This window comes from Heptranchias perlo, chromosome 17 (assembly GCF_035084215.1).
Source record: "Heptranchias perlo isolate sHepPer1 chromosome 17, sHepPer1.hap1, whole genome shotgun sequence".
Classification (NCBI taxonomy): Eukaryota; Metazoa; Chordata; class Chondrichthyes; order Hexanchiformes; family Hexanchidae; genus Heptranchias; species Heptranchias perlo.
The window spans coordinates 52,301,043-52,317,540 of NC_090341.1; the positions used below are offsets into that span (position 1 = coordinate 52,301,043).

The 16,498-nt window shown below is 46.6% G+C and overlaps 1 protein-coding gene across 2 annotated transcripts in view; it reads right to left on the minus strand.

The window, feature by feature from the left end:
- Positions 1-1,095: 1,095 nt before the first annotated feature.
- Positions 1,096-16,498, minus strand: part of LOC137334310 (MAP kinase-activated protein kinase 2-like) — a 101,387-nt gene continuing 85,984 nt past the window's right edge. For both annotated transcript variants that reach the window (XM_067998998.1, XM_067998999.1), the window contains 5 exons: positions 14,764-14,839; positions 13,254-13,378; positions 10,473-10,558; positions 9,663-9,743; positions 1,096-2,088 (listed from right to left, as the gene is read on the minus strand). In XM_067998998.1, the coding sequence (XP_067855099.1) occupies positions 1,933-2,088; positions 9,663-9,743; positions 10,473-10,558; positions 13,254-13,378; positions 14,764-14,839 (524 nt within the window). In that variant the 3' untranslated portion in view covers positions 1,096-1,932. The remainder of the gene's footprint in view (positions 2,089-9,662; positions 9,744-10,472; positions 10,559-13,253; positions 13,379-14,763; positions 14,840-16,498) is intronic.

The following is a 16,498-nucleotide window of genomic DNA, read 5'->3' on the forward strand; positions in this document are numbered from 1 at the left end:
CATTGGCTGACTGGGAGGTGCTGCCTGCTCAGCCTTCCCATCCCCCCCCCCCCCACCTCTGCTTGGGGGAAATCCTGGGCACAAACCTGCATACTACCCCTCTCTGGCACAGCACATGAACGCACAGTACCACCAGTCGACATAAATAGTCGGCAATCGTTTCTAAAAACTGTATCCCTCTCCTTTCCTGAAGGCATTAACTCCCCAAGAGGGGTACAGTTCCTCAAGTACCACACATCCTCCTCATTCAAGTGGCCATCATTCATGAGTAAGCCATGACAGTAAGCACCAGCAAGTGTGGACAGCGTCACAACCTAGCTCGATCCTGACCTTGTCCAGCATTTGCACATATGCACTTCTAGTTGGGGTTTGCTGTGTAGCGGTCAGGAGTGGGAATCCTTGCCCTTTTCCCCTTCCCTAAGCAGAGCGGCTCCAGCTAATTGTAGCATCATTATTGCTCCCTTGGCTGAGATCAGATAACTCAGCACAGACCGGGTATCAAATCTGGGAGCTTCCAGAGAGCGGAATGGCTCAGAGGAGGCCTACAATCCAACGCAGTTCTGAGGGAGTGCTGCACTGTCGGAGGTGTCATCTTTCGGATGAGACGATAAATAGAGTCGATCCTCCCAGGTGGACCTAAAAAATCCCATTGCACTATTTGGACGAATAACAGGGGAGTTCTCCCCGGTGTCCTGGCCAATATTTATCCCTCGACCAACATCACTAAAAACAGATTATCTGGTCATTATCACATTGCTGTTTGTGGGGCCTTGCTGCATGCTAATTGGTTGCTGTGTTTCCTACATTACAACAGTGACTACAATTCAAAAGTACTTCATTGGCTGTAACATGCTTTGGGTCGTTCTGAGGTCATGAAAGGCGCTAAATAAATGCTTTCTTTTACTTCCGAGTTATCAGGACAACAGATGGCAATCTTAATTAAAAAGTATGAATTTCACCTACCTGAAATCTGACAGCCAGTTTGCCTAACCTACAATTTAGTGAATAGTTTTATCTTGGCCCCAAACATTCCAAAAAATAATTCACGCGTTCCTATTTATTAGTACCTCACCAGACTATAGATCATCACAAAAGCATTGGGCAGTGGTCTTTATTGTAGGGGTTTATCACGGATCTCAGCCGCACGTTTGATTTTGCCTCTGACCGTTTCAACACTCCACTTATATTGTTTTGCCCCACTCCTCTGCTGAAGGCGTTCACTCTTGCTGGGGTAGAGGTTCCCTGGGCAGCAACTGCCTCATGGGACCTCGTGCCAGCGACAATTCTTCCATGTGTGAGCCTGGGCTCCCATGGTTTTAAGGAGCCCGTCACGCAGAGGTCGTTCAGCGCCTGGAGTTTCTCTCTGAGCTCCACCAGGATACACCAGGCTGCCTGAGTTAGTGAAAGGAAGATGGCTAGCCATCGATTCAACATCCTACTGATCGCTGACAGCATTTCCACCGTTGCTGCTTCATAACAGGTGGATCCAAAAGTGCGACAATAACAGCACAGGTGGTATGTGCGTTCAGCTTACAACTCACTTAACGCTCACAAATGAGGAGATAACACGAAAATGCATCTTAACTGCATACCTGCTCCCTCTTTGCCATCCTTTCATCAATGTCAATGCAAAGTCTGAGGCAAATTAAAACACCAGGACAAATGCTGTTCATAATAAAAGGTGCTACACAACGGTACAGAAAAGAAGGGGTTTGGGATCTTGGGGACAGTATGTCCTGTGGGTCAGAAAAGCTGAGCTGCCGTCCTCTTTCCTGGCTGTGTTGTCAGTGACAATAGAAACCTTCCTCTTTCTTGTTGAGAATCTGCAGCCTTTGGTCAGGCTGAAGTCTCTGGCTGTACTGATGCTTTAAAAGCCTCCGGTTCCTTGTGTATTAAAAACCATCCCCAGTCCTCTCGCTGTGTGCCCCTCCCTCACTGGTTGCTGCAGATCGCTGATGAGGATCGTGCTGATGAGGTCTGCTTCTTCCGTCTCTTGTTCAACAGGGGGTTACTGGTTTTGTCCAAGTCCTTAATTGTCACCTGATCGTAGTCGACTCGCATAGTGGCGAGTGCACTGGTCATTTCATCCTAAAAACACAACACAGGACACAGCATTAGAGCAAATAACTAACTTGGATGTTGAGATTTTTGTAAAATCTCAATGTTTTAAAATGGAAATTACCAGCAGCATGTTTTCTTAAAAAAAGGTCACACGGTTTGTAAATTCCACTGTCTGACACAGTAACATCAAGTTATTTTAAATGGGTTACCATTAGTGATAAATAACATAAATCAGAAGATCTGTGTTAGTCCGTCACTACCTACTGAACAGATTCTCCAGTCCAGGATTTAGCATGCAGCCATTGCGTTATTTGTACATCAAAAACAAAATACTGCGGATGCTGGAAATATAAAATAAAAACAGAAAATACTGGAAACCATCAGCAGGTCAGGCTGCATTTGTGCAGAAAGAAACAGAGTTAACGTTTCAGGTCGATAACCCTTCGTCAGAACATTAAGTAAGGAACATCCAATTCATCGAACTGAAATGTTAACTCTGTCTGTCTGTCTCTCTCTCTCTCTCTCTCTCCCTTCACAGATGTTGCCTGACCTGCTGAGTGTTTCCAGCAGTTTCTGTTTTTATTTTGTTATCTGTGCCTGTTGGGCCCCACTGCATCCACCATCTCCGTAGTGCTGTACACTTTTGTCCATATGATTACTACAACTCACGAGTGTGAATACTATAGCTGGGCCTTCTCACACTCTCCACTATGCTGAATTGTTACCATAGATCTGAATGTGTTGAGTCCCTGCTGTGGTGGATACCGAGCACTGAAGTACTGACCGGGCTGTGGTTACAGCCCCAGCAGTGGTTTTAGTGAACAGGGTCCCTCTTGTAGCTGATCTGGGGGCAGGCAGTGGGGGATCTTCCCCCATGTCTTGTTGTACAGACCCATGCTCAGAATGGTCTAACCAAGTCTGAACTATTTAAAGCATGAAGAACAGTGAAAGTGCTAACCGCTATCACAACGGTAATCTATCAATAAGCAGGGTGAAACTCAAGATAATTACAGCTGAGGAAGGTCATTAGGCCCATCTTAATTTATCGATCCAGTGAGATCCTGATATCCCCCCATTGTAGCATCCAATTGCATCTTAAATAATTCCACGGTTTTTGCTTAAATGCCTGGTTTTGCCTCAATCTCAGTGCACCATTTAGGAATGCACAGGGGATCGTCTCAACAGAGCTAAGGGCTTTGATTGTCTCCAATGGAGGCTCTATTCATGTCCACTTCAAGAAATGTGATTACTTGTAGATTTGTTTTAGATTGTTCCCTGAAACCTGAGATTAACTGAGGTCTGCTCCAAATTCAGGGATATAAGGGCATCAATGTTGAATCTGATCCCTGGGGAGGTTCTACTATGATTTCCTTCATTGCCAAGACCACTCCCAAGATTCTTGTACATGGCCTAACAGTACAACACCTTTCCCTTCTCCCTACAAGCTTTGTAGTTTTCCCTCCAATCTCCCATTTAATTTTCCTGTTGATCCATTTCTGAGTGGTGAGAATGTGGAACTCGCTGACACACTGAGTGGCTGAAGCACACGTACATACATATGAATTAAGAGCAGTAGTAGGCTATTTGGCCCCTCGAGCCTGCTCTACCGTTTGATAAGATCACGGCTGATCTGATTGTGACCTCAACTTTACTTTCCCATCTACCTACTATAACCTTTGACTCCATTGTTAATCAGGAATCTATCTAATTCAGCCTTAAAAATATTCAATGACCCTGCCTCCAACTCTCTCTGGAGAAGGGAGTTCCACAGACTCATGACCCTCAGAAGAAATTTCTCCTCATTTCCGTCTTAAATGGGATATCCCTTATTTTTAAACTGTGACCCCTAGTTCTAGTCTCTCCCACATGGGCAAACATCCTCTCAGCATCTACCCCTTCTAGTCCCCTCAGGATCTTATATGTTTCAATAAGATCACCTCTCGTTCTTCCAAACTCCAGTGTATACAGGCTCAACTTGTCCAACCTTTCCTCATACGATAAGTCCCTTATCCCAGGCATCAGTCGAGTGAACCTTCTCTGAACTGCCTCTAAAGCAATTATGTCCTATCTTAAATAAGGAGACCAAAACTTTTTTTAAAAATTTGTTCATGGGATGTGGGCATCGCTGGCAAGGCCAGCATTTATTGCCCATCCCCAATTGCCCTTGAGAAGGTGGTGGTGAGCCGCCTTTTTGAACCGCTGCGGTCTGTGTGGTGACGGTTCTCCCACAGTGCTGTTAGGAAGGGAGTTCCAGGATTTTGACCCAGCGACAATGAATGAACGGCGATATATTTCCAAGTCAGGATGGTGTGTGACTTGGAGGGGAACGTGCAGGTGGTGTTGTTCCCACGTGCCTGCTGCCCTTGGCCTTCTAGGTGGTAGAGGTCGCGGGTTTGGGAGGTGCTGTCGAAGAAGCCTTGCGAGTTGCTGCAGTGCATCCTGTGGATGGTGCACACTGCAGCCACTGTGCACCGGTGGTGGAGGCAGTGAATATTTAGAGTGGTGGATGGGGTGCCAATCAAGCGGGCTGCTCTGTCCTGGATGGTGTTGAGCTTCTTGAGTGTTGTTGGAGCTGCACTCATCCAGGCAAGTGGAGAATATTCCATCACACTCCTGACTTGTGCCTTGCAGATAGTGGAAGGGCTTTGGGGAGTCAGAAGGTGAGTCACTCGCCGCAGAATACCCAGCCTCTGACCTGCTCTCGTAGCCACAGTATTTATGTGGCTGGTCCAGTTAAGTTTCTGGTCAATGGTTAACCCCCCAGGATGTTGATGGTGGGGGATTCAGTGATGCTAATGTCGTTGAATGTCCAGGGGAGGTGGTTAGACTCTCTCATTAGAGATGGTCATTGCCTGGCACGAATGTTACTTGCCACTTATCAGCCCGAGTCTGTATATTGTCCAGGTCTTGCTGTATGCGGGCGCAAACTCTTCATTATCTGAGGGGTTGCGAATGGAACTGAACAGTGCAATCATCAGCAAGCATCCCCACTTCTGACCTTATGATGGAGGGAAGTTAGTTGATGAAGCTGCTGAAGATGGTTGGGCCTAGGACACTGCCCTGAGGAACCCCTGCAGCAATGTCCTGGGGCTGAGATGATTGGCCTCCAACAACCATTACCATCTTTCTTTGTGCTAGGTATGACTCCAGCCACTGGAGAGTTTTCCCCCTAATTCTCATTGACTTCAATTTTACTAGGGCTCCTTAGTGCCACACTCGGTCAAATGCTGCCTTGATGTCAAGGGCAGTCACTCTCACCTCACCTCTGGAATTCAGCTCCTCTATCCATGTTTGGACCAAGGCTATAATGAGATCTGGAGCCGAGTGGTTCTGGTGGAATCCAAACTGAGCATCAGTGAGTAGGTTATTGGTGAGTAAGTGCCGCTTGATAGCACTGTCGACGATACCTTCCATCACTTTGCTGATGATTTAGTGTAGACTGATGAGGTGGTAATTGGCCGGACTGGATTTGTCCTGCTTTTTGTGGACAGGACATACCTGGGCAATTTTCCACATTGCCGGGTAGATGCCAGTGTTGTAGCTGTACTGGAACAGCTTGGCTAGAGGCGCAGCTAGTTCTGGAGCACAAGTCTTCAGCACTACAGCCGGGATGTTGTCAGGCCCATAGCCTTTGCTGTATCCAGTGCACTCAGTCATTTCTTGATATCACGTGGAGTGAATCGAATTGGCTGAAGACTGGCTTCTGTGGTGGTGGGGATATCGGGAGGAGGCCGAGATGGATCATCCACTTGGCATGACTGGCTGAAGGTGGTTGCAAATGCTTCAGCCTTGTCTCTTGCACTCACGTGCTGGACTCTGCCATCATTGAGGATGGGGATGTTCACATCTCCCATTAGTTGTTTAATTGTCCACCACCATTCACTGGATGTGGCAAGACTGCAGAGCTTTGATCTGATCTGTTGGTTGTGGAATCGCTTAGCTCTGTCTATAGCATGTTCTTTCTGCTGTTTAGCATGCATGTAAGTCCTGTGTTGTAGCTTCACCAGGATTGCAACTCATTTTTAGGTACGCCTGGTGCTGCTCCTGGCATGCTCTTCTACACTCCTCATTGAACCAGGGTTGATCCCCTGGCTTGTTGGTAATGGTAGAGTGAGGAATATGCCGGGCCATGAGGTTACAGATTGTGCTGGAATACAATTCCGCTGCTGCTGATGGCCCACAGCGCCTCATGGATGCCCAGTTTTGAGCTGCTGGATCTGTTCTGAATCTATCCCATTTAGCACAGTGGTAGTGCCACACAACACGTTGGATAGTGTCCTCAGTGCGAAGACCGGACTTTGTCTCCACGAGGACTGTGCAGTGGTCACTCCTACCAATACTGTCATGAACAGATGCATCTGCGACCGGTAGATTGGTAGGACGAGGTCAAGTAGGTTTTTCCTTCGTGTTGGTTCGCTCACCATCTGCCGCAGGCCCAGTCTGGCAGCTATATGTCGGACAATATTTTAGATGTGGTCTCACCAATGTCCTGTACAAATGCAGCAAACATCTCTACTTTTATATTTCATTCCCCTTTCAATAAATGACAACATTCCATTTGCCTTCCTAATCACTTGCTGTATCTGCATACTAACTTTTTGTGATTCATGTACTGGTACAGAGGGATCTAGGTGTACCTCAGAGTTCTGCAATCTCTCTCCATTTAAATAATATACTGCTTTTCAATTCCTCCTGCCAAAGTGGACAAGTTCACATTTTCCCACATTATACGCCATCTGCCAAAATTTTGTCCACTCACTTGACCTATCTATATCCCTTTGCAGACTCCTTACGCCCTCTTCACAACTTACTTTCCTACCTATCTTTGCGTCATCAGCAAATTTAGCAACATTCGGTCCCTTCATCCAAGTCATTGACATAGATTGCCTTGACACATTTCAGGGCAAGTTTGGTGTATATATGAGGGAGAAGGGAATAGAGGGATATGGGGGCAGGGTGGGAAGAGGCATTAGAGTGGGAGGAGGATCATGTGGAATATAAACACTGGCATAGGCAGTGGGGTCGAATGGCCTGTTTCCATGCTGTAGATTCTACGTCATGCTATGTTGCATTTCTGTTTCTTTGCCTTTTCTGTACTTGCCCTACGTGACCCACACAATGTTTTTGAAGGAAGTCGTTTATCCTCGAGTAATCCACTCCTCCCTCCCATGCGTGTTACTAAGCTCAGCCATCATCTGAGGTTTGCCCGCCTGAAGTTGTATACTGGGGTGTAATTGCCTGTATTGTTTCCAATGTCAGATCGACATTACTGCACTATCGTCACTATTAACTAGCAGTTCAGCCATTTCTACTCCATGAATAGTCCTTGTGAACGTCACAGACACTAAGTAGAAGAGTTGAATCTTCTGGGCTCACTGATGGACTGAGTCAGGAAGCAGCCATGCATTGAACTGACAAGTACTTGACAAATATAGTGCCTTTAATGTAGAAAATGTCACACGGTGTCTCAGAGCCATAAGGAACAAAAAGGAGGCTGAGCCAAAGGAGATGTGAGGAAGCTTGGTCAATGAGATTGGCCTTATGGAGAGTCTTAAAGGAAAGTGAGGTGGAGGAGTTTAAAGAAGGGAATTCCAGAGGGTGGGGCCTAGTCAGCTAAAGGCATGACCACCAATCGGGGGGGGGGGCGTAACGTGGAGGAGGTTACTGAGATAGGGTGGGCCGAGGCCGTGAAGCGATTAAACAAAAAGGATGCTAATTTTAAATTTAAGACATTGGGTGATTGGGAGCCCATGTAGGTCACTGAGGACAGGGTGATGGGTCAGTAATACTTGGTGCAGGAAAGGATACAGGCAGCAGTTTTTGATGAGGTCAAGTTTACAAATGGTAGACCAGCCAGAAGAGCACTGGAATAGTCAAGACTGGCGGTGACAAAGGCATGCACGAAGGTTTCAGCAGTAGATGGGCTAAACTATGGAGGTGGAAGTAGGTGGTCTTTGTGATGGAGAAGAAATTGGGTCAGAAGCTCAGTCCAGAGCTGTATATTGACACCGAGGTTGCAAACAGTCTGGTTAAGTCTGAAACAGCAGCCAGGGAAGGGGAGGGAGTCAATGGTGAGGGCACGGAGTTTGTGTTGGGGGCTTAAGACTATGGCTTTGGTCTTCCCAGTGCTTAGCTGGAGGAAACTGTAGCTCATCCAAGGCTGGACGTCAGACAAGCAGAGGCAGGGGAGGTGTTGAGACAGGTGGTAGAGGGGGTGTCTTCAGAGTGTGTGTGGAAGCTGACCCCATGTTTATCTCTCCTGAACGGGCAGAATTAAGTTTCCCATCAATAGTACCTGCTTTCCTCTCTCATCTTTCTACTATCACCATAACATTAGTTTTTCTTCTTTGATCTTTTTGGAAACACGTGGGCACAGAAATTTGTATCGTAGCTTTTCCTGTGGTGCTGGCTTGACTGATTTGACCTCCCCACCTTTTCCTTCCCTCCAAATGCCCTGTCCCCTTGTAATCAGCTGGTGGTTTGAAAGCCTTGACCTTTCTCTAAGAGTTTGTTTTTGAGTTTCACTCGTCTCAGGAAATTAGAATCCTGAAGGACTAGTTACCACTGCAAGTTCCTTCCATCCCTTAGTGATCGGGACACTGGTCTATTATGTAGACAGGATGAAGGAGCTTCATTGGTCCAGCCAGTTCCTTCCTTTGTGTATGTGGATGGTAAATGAATGAAAACAATGGTAAATTACCTCACATTTTAAACACGTCTGCACAAATCTTCCTCCCAACCTGCTCTTGAACTGTGTTTTATTGTCTTATCGCACGCAGTCTCTAGTTTAGTCGCTCTCCGTGAACTTCTTTCTTACTCTCAACTTCCTAGTTTCTAACTCTTTCTCCATGGTATATGAATCCTTTGTCAGTGAACAACCGGTCCAGCTCAGCTTTGTCAATCCCATTCACGTCAGCCGTGGCTCAGCGGGCAACTCTGTCACCTCGGAGCCAGGAGGTTGTGAGTTCAATTTCTACTCGAGACTTGAGCACAAAATCTAGGCTTATACTCCAGTGCAGTACTGAGGGAGTGCTGCACTGTTGGAGGTGCCATGTTTTGGATGAGTCGTTAAACCGAAGCCCCACTCTGCTCTCTCAGGTGGTTGTAAAAGATCTTGTGGCACTATTTCGAAGAAGAGCAGGGGATTAGGGGTTACGGGGAGCGGGCAGGAAATTGGACATGAATTTAGATTTGAGGTTAGGATCAGATCAGCCATGATTTTATTGAATGGCGGAGCAGGCTCGAGGGGCCGATTGGCCTACTCCTGCTCCTATTTCTTATGTTCTTATGAGTTCTCCCCGGTGTCCTGGCCAACAGTTATCACTCATCCAACACACAAAAAAATTATCTGGTCATTATCACATTGCTGTTTGTGGTATCTTGCTGTGCACAAATTGGCTGCCGTGTTTCCTACAACAGTTGACTACATGTCAAAAAAGTACTTAATTGGCTGTAAAGCGCTTTGGGACATCATGGGGTAGTGAAAGGCGCTATAGAAATGCAAATTCTTTCTTTCTGCTTCTAACCACACTGTTTACATCATGTTTGGCTTCTTTTATTCTGAACTGCTGTGTTTGACATGTGAGAGAGAGCACACTGACCTTCACCTCCTCCCACATATCTTTCTCTTCTTGGAGGACTCTGCTCGTATGGAGTGGAGTCTGAGGAACCGCCATCGATTGCTGGAAGTACAAAGGGCATTTGAATGATTTGGTCAGTCAACTCGCTCTTTCCACAAGCCGCTCCATAACCTTTTCTACAAAACTCCCCTCAAATGACGCCATTAATTCAGGAAGGGTGTTACAATTGGCCTAGTTTGGGAAGTGGGAAAATCAGAGCCAGGACACCCGCTCCTGATGCTATCCAGTGACATGTTAGAAAGGACGTCAGGTAGAGAGAGGATCAGACTCGGCATTGATGGCCCAGCCCCTCCCCCTTTCCCGGTCTAATAGTCTGCTGATATTCACAGGGTAAACTGACACCTGAAAGCCTGGGCGAGATAGCAGAGGACAATTGACCCTAACAGGACTAGAAACAACTTCAGAAGAGGGGAGGAAACCGGGGGTGGGAATGTATTTTCCACACTTAACGTTTGATACAGGTGTTGTGTTACAGCAGGTTACAGTCTCTCTTCTGTTGTGGTGTGTCCATGAATAATGTAGTCACACCTTGAGCAGCTCTTGTGGTGTTGCTATTATCTACACTCACATTGTAATCGCTAGCACTGTACCATCCTCATTACTAACACACACACCTTTTAGATCTGATGATTCTATTGGCTCCCCCACACATCAGTACAACTGCAGAGTTCAAATATTCTCCTGCAAACTGCGGAGTGTGGTATCCATCCCATGGAGCTGTACTGGCGCGTGATGTCAAGAAAGAAAAGGCTGGAGTTTGGCGAGACCTACGTTAATCCAAGTGTGGTTCATAAACTCGGTGATCGTCATTCGCTCTGTGGGGTCCGTCTTCAGCACGTGGCGGATCAAATCTTTTGCTGCAAAGAAAAGAAATTTAACAGTTATACAAACCAACTGCCTCTGATGCAACAGCTCAACGCCGCGAAAACAGAGGGCGAAAATTCCCATTACTGAACAGAGCACCAAGTGCCAGGGTCACAGCTCAGGCAAATCTTCAAACCAGCCGTTCTTCACGGGGAAGCCTAGACAGTGTGGACAGGATGTTCGACTGTGGAGAAGGCGCATCTGGTCCTCACCTGGTGTCTACACATGCACTTTCCAGCCTGAGTCACTGGACTTGTAATCTAGAGTCCTGGACCAATAGTCCAGAGAAAGTGTTCAAATCACTTGAATTTAATTTTTAAAAATCTGGTACCAGTTAAAAGTGACCATGAAGCTGTTGTATTGTAAAAATCCAACAGGTTCACTTATCTCCTTTAGGAAAGGAAACCTGCTGTCCTTACCCAGTCTGGTCTATAAGTGACTCCAGTCCCACACCAACGAGGTTGACTCTTAACTGCCTACTGAAGTGGCCTAGCAAACCAATGAGTTCTATCAAACTTGCTACCAGCGGTTCAAGAAGGCGGCTCACCATCACCTTTTCAGGACAACTAAGGATGGCCAATAAATGCCGGCTTTGCTAGCGACACCCACATCCCAAGAATGAATATAAGAAAAAGGAATGGGAACCCTGACTGATGGCCCTTGTACCTGGGAGGAGGGGAAAGTGTAGCCGCTGCTCTCCTGTGTGGATTGAACCCGAGCTCGCCTGGTTTGTTTGGCCCAGTTCCACACTGGCAGGGAATTTGCCATCAGGGGAGTGTAACTAATGATTTTTAAATCTAGATAGTGTGTCGCACTATGGATGGGGGCTGTGCTTAGACAGATCACTTACAGCCAAAGTGCATCAACTTAATCACACCTGTGGATAATCTTGAAATACATTAAATGTACAGACATTAGCTAAGAGTTGGGAATCAGAGCCAGAGAACTGAATGATGCTTGCTACAGAGCAGCTGACTACTGTTTCACCAGCTCTCTGTTTAATAATTACTTACCATTAATATTTATACAGACGATCTCAGCATCATGACTCATTCTAGAATGGTGCGTTTTACCCTTTTACAGAGAGAGTCTCACTGTTCTCTCATGTTCTTGTCTGATTGAACTTCGATCAGGACAATGTCATATTTCCACCTCTTTTGATTCTGTGCAACTGAGGTTGTTTGACCAAGCATCAAACCAATGACCTCAAACTCTACCCATGATAGATGATCAGGTAACAGAGCAGTCACCAAGATCTGCAAAGAATCACTTCATTTGGTGAACTTCTCCACATCTGCTTGAAACAAAGTACAAAACTTTCAAATACTGGCAAGTGGTTATGACCCACTGGGTCCATTCAGTAACACTGCACTGTGTGCTCCCTCTACACTGTCCAATCTATCACTCAGGGCAGGTACAGCACGGGTTAGATACAGAGTAAAGCTCCCTCTACACTGTCCAATCTATCACTCAGGGCAGGTACAGCACGGGTTAGATACAGAGTAAAGCTCCCTCTACACTGTCCAATCTATCACTCAGGGCAGGTACAGCACAGGTTAGATACAGAGTAAAGCTCCCTCTACACTGTCCAATCTATCACTCAGGACAGGTACAGCACGGGTTAGATACAGAGTAAAGCTCCCTCTACACTGTCCAATCTATCACTCAGGGCAGGTACAGCACGGGTTAGATACAGAGTAAAGCTCCCTCTACACTGTCCAATCTATCACTCAGGGCAGGTACAGCACGGGTTAGATACAGAGTAAAGCTCCCTCTACACTGTCCAATCTATCACTCAGGACAGGTACAGCACGGGTTAGATACAGAGTAAAGCTCCCTCTACACTGTCCAATCTATCACTCAGGGCAGGTACAGCACGGGTTAGATACAGAGTAAAGCTCCCTCTACACTGTCCAATCTATCACTCAGGGCAGGTACAGCACGGGTTAGATACAGAGTAAAGCTCCCTCTACACTGTCCAATCTATCACTCAGGACAGGTACAGCACGGGTTAGATACAGAGTAAAGCTCCCTCTACACTGTCCAATCTATCACTCAGGGCAGGTACAGCACGGGTTAGATACAGAGTAAAGCTCCCTCTACACTGTCCAATCTATCACTCAGGGCAGGTACAGCACGGGTTAGATACAGAGTAAAGCTCCCTCTACACTGTCCAATCTATCACTCAGGGCAGGTACAGCACGGGTTAGATACAGAGTAAAGCTCCCTCTACACTGTCCAATCTATCACTCAGGGCAGGTACAGCACGGGTTAGATACAGAGTAAAGCTCCCTCTACACTGTCCCATCAAACACTCCCAGGGCAGGTACAGCACGGGTTAGATACAGAGTAAAGCTCCCTCTACACTGTCCAATCAAACACTCCTAGATCAGACATTGGTTAGATGCAGAGGCCCAGGGAGCTTTTCACTCTGCATGAAACCCACATGAATAGAACTGTTCATTCCCCGTCACTGACAATAAATTACAATTTATGGCTTTGATGAGAACAAAGTTGCCAAAAATTAACAACGTGAAAAAGGGTGAACGTACATTTTGAAGCAAACGTTTGCTGAGCGTTACATTCAAAGCCTGCTGGAATGTACCTGACTCAGCCGCCAGCAGGTCTGTTGTTATAAGTGATACAAGTATGGAGACACTGGGTTTCTAGTTCCACGTGTTCAGTTACCTTCCTTGGAGACTTCTGACCACTCTGGATTGGGAAACTCATACTGCCCCATTCGGATCCTCCTCTTCATACCAGGAGAGATGGCCAGGCCGTGATTGGAGTAGAACGGAGGATACCCACACAGCCTGCGGGCACAGGTATATTGTTTAACAGTGCTCTTTGCTAACCATGTACAGAGGCAAACTATTCTGTTTCCCCAAGTTTCTCCCCCTCTCTTCCAAAGGTGCTTCCTGTTGGAGGAACAGAGTCCACAGGTGCTGGCAACCCTCTGGTACCTCAGTCAAGTGGCTTATTTTTGTTCGTGAGCACGGATGGAGCAGGCCAACGGGTTATTTGACTGTGGCAGGAATCACAATCAAGCCAAACCCTGTGCTCACATTTGCACACATTTCCACAAAAGTTCACTGAACAGCAGTCAGGAGCAGAGGAGGGTCCTGGCTGATTTTTTCCCCTCTCCAGTCAGCACTGAGGCCAATTGCAGATTTCCTACCACTGTCCTGGCTGAGATTAGGTGTCTCATCATAGGCCTTGGATGGAAGCTTAGACCTTCCAGCCTATCACATACTGGTTTGGTGCACTTACCCACTGAATAATCAGCACTCTTTATTGGCTAGCTTCAACTGCAACATTGGCCCAGAATTTCCTGGACCGTTTCGGTGTAACACTGGTGTAAGAGTGGAGTTGTGCTGGTTCTTTCCCTCCACCGCTCCCCCCCCCGCACTCCGAGGAAATTTGTGCGTATCTGATTTATACCAATTTTACACCGAAACATCGATACGCAAGAGTTTCCTTGATAATTTGCGCTGCTCCCAAGTGGGCTCATTAACGTAGCCCTGCCCCCATGCAAAAAAATGCGAGTTTCCTGAATAGGCATAAATTTACACCAAAAAGATTAGGTGTAGCAGAGCCCAAAGTAACTAATTCTGGTGCTTTATAGCAATTTTTAAATTTCTCCTTACTGAGGCCTGCACTGTATGTTCTATATCTCTCAATGTTTTTTTTAAAATGGTATCAGATTCTGTTATATTAAAAAGAGGGAAAAGCTTCAACAATTGCATTTTCTTAAACATGCTGTGCTTAAAGTGAATAAACAATAGCCCGATGGCTTCAAACTTCAATTTTAATAATGTCAGTAAGATAAAGAGGAACTTAAAGAAGGAAGATGGTACATGTTCCACGCTTTCCTTGGGCCCCACTTGTTTACACTGATCTCCGCTCGTCTTAAACGGGTTTTTATGTTGTGATGTATGCTAGTGCGATTCACAGGAAATTTGGGCACAAGTTTCTGACGGCAAGATCGACATAGAAACCAGTGTAAGTTTCAGCCTAATTTCTGTATAAGTGTGATCCAGGAAATTCCGGGTCACGGAGTTGTGCTGATTAAAGTTTGCTACTTATCAAATGAACAGCCTGTAAAACATCTGGCCACTTTGATAACGTTCGTGGAGCCAAGAAAATAAGTTTAAAAGAAGCATTGGAGATGATGAGGCAGCAAATTGCAATTACTTACAGAATGTACATGATCACTCCCAGGGACCACATGTCACAAGACTTGTCATATTTTTCTGGGCCTAGGACCTCTGGGGCTGTGAAGACACGAGAAAGTGAATAGCAATCCAGGGCAACACCAAACACCATGCAAAATAACAACGGATCCAAGAGGATAGATAACCTTAAGGGGAACTGAAATATCATTGTACTGTTCCCTTGCTAAAGGGACACCTAAATTGGGTACGGTAGCATAGTGGTTTTGTTACTGGACTAGTAATCCAGAGGCCTGGACTAATAATCTGGAGACAGTGAGTTCAAATCCCGCCACGGCAGCTGGGGAATTTAAATTCAGTTAATTAAATAAAATCTGGAATAAAAAGCTAGTATCAGTAATGGTGGCCGTGACACTACTGGATTGTCGTAAAAACCCATCTGGTTCACTAATGTCCTTAAGGGAAGGAAACCTGCCGTCCTTACCTGGTCTGGCCTATATGTGACTCCAGACCCACAGCAATGTGGTTGATTCTTAATTGCCCTCTGAAATGGCCTAGCAAGCCATTCAGTTGTACAATCCTGCTGCAAAAAGTCATAAGAATAAAACCAGATGGACCACATGGCACTGGACACGACTAAGGCAAACCGAGCCCAGTCAACCCTGCAAAGTCCTCCTCACTAACATCTGGGGACTTGTGCCAAAATTGGGAGAGCTGTCCCACGGACTAGTCAAGCAACAGCCTGACATAGCCATACTCACAGAATCATACCTTTCAGCCAACGTCCTAGATTCCTCCATCACCATCCCTGGGTATGTCCTGTCCCAACAGCAGGACAGACCCACCAGAGGTGGCAGTACAGTGCTATACAGTCAGGAGGGAGTGGCCCTGGGAGTCCTCAACATTGACTCCAGACCCCATGAAATCTCATGGCATCAGGTCAAACATGGGCAAGGAAACCTCCTGCTGATTACCACCTACCGTCCTCCCTCAGCTAATGAATCAGTCCTCCTCCATGTTGAGCACCACTTGGAGGAAGCAGAGGGTAGGAAGGGCACAGGATGTACTCTGGGTGGGGGACTTCAATGTCCATCACCAAGAGTGGCTCGGTAGCACCACTACTGACCGAGCTGGCCGAATCCTGAAGGACATAACTGCCAGACTGGGCCTGCGGCAGGTGGTGAGAACATAGACACGAGGGAAAAAAAAACTTACTTGACCACGTCCTCACCAATCTGTGAACATCCCCATCCTCAATGATGACGGAGCCCAGCTCGTAATTGCAAAAGACAAGGCTGAAGCGTTTGCAACCATCTTCAGCCAGAAGTGCCGAGTGGATGATCCATCTCGGCCTCCTCCCGATATCCCCACCATCACAGAAGCCAGACTTCAGCCAATTCGATTCACTCCACGTGATTTCAAAGGCTATGGGCCCAGCCAACATCCCCGCTGCAGTGCTGAAGATTTGTGCTCCAGAACTAGCCACACCTCTAGCCAAACTGTTCCAGTACAGCTACAACTCTGGCATCTACCTGACGATGTGGAAAATTGCCCAGGTATGTCCTATCCACAAAAAGCAGGACAAATCCAATCCGGCCAATTACCGCCCCATCAGTCTACACTGAATCATCAGCAAAGTGATGGAAGGTGTCATCAAGCGTCCAAATATGGACCAAAGAGCTGATTTTCAGAGATGAGGTGAGAGTGACTGCCCTTGACATCAAGGCAGCATTTGACAGAGTGTGGCAACAAGAAGCCCTA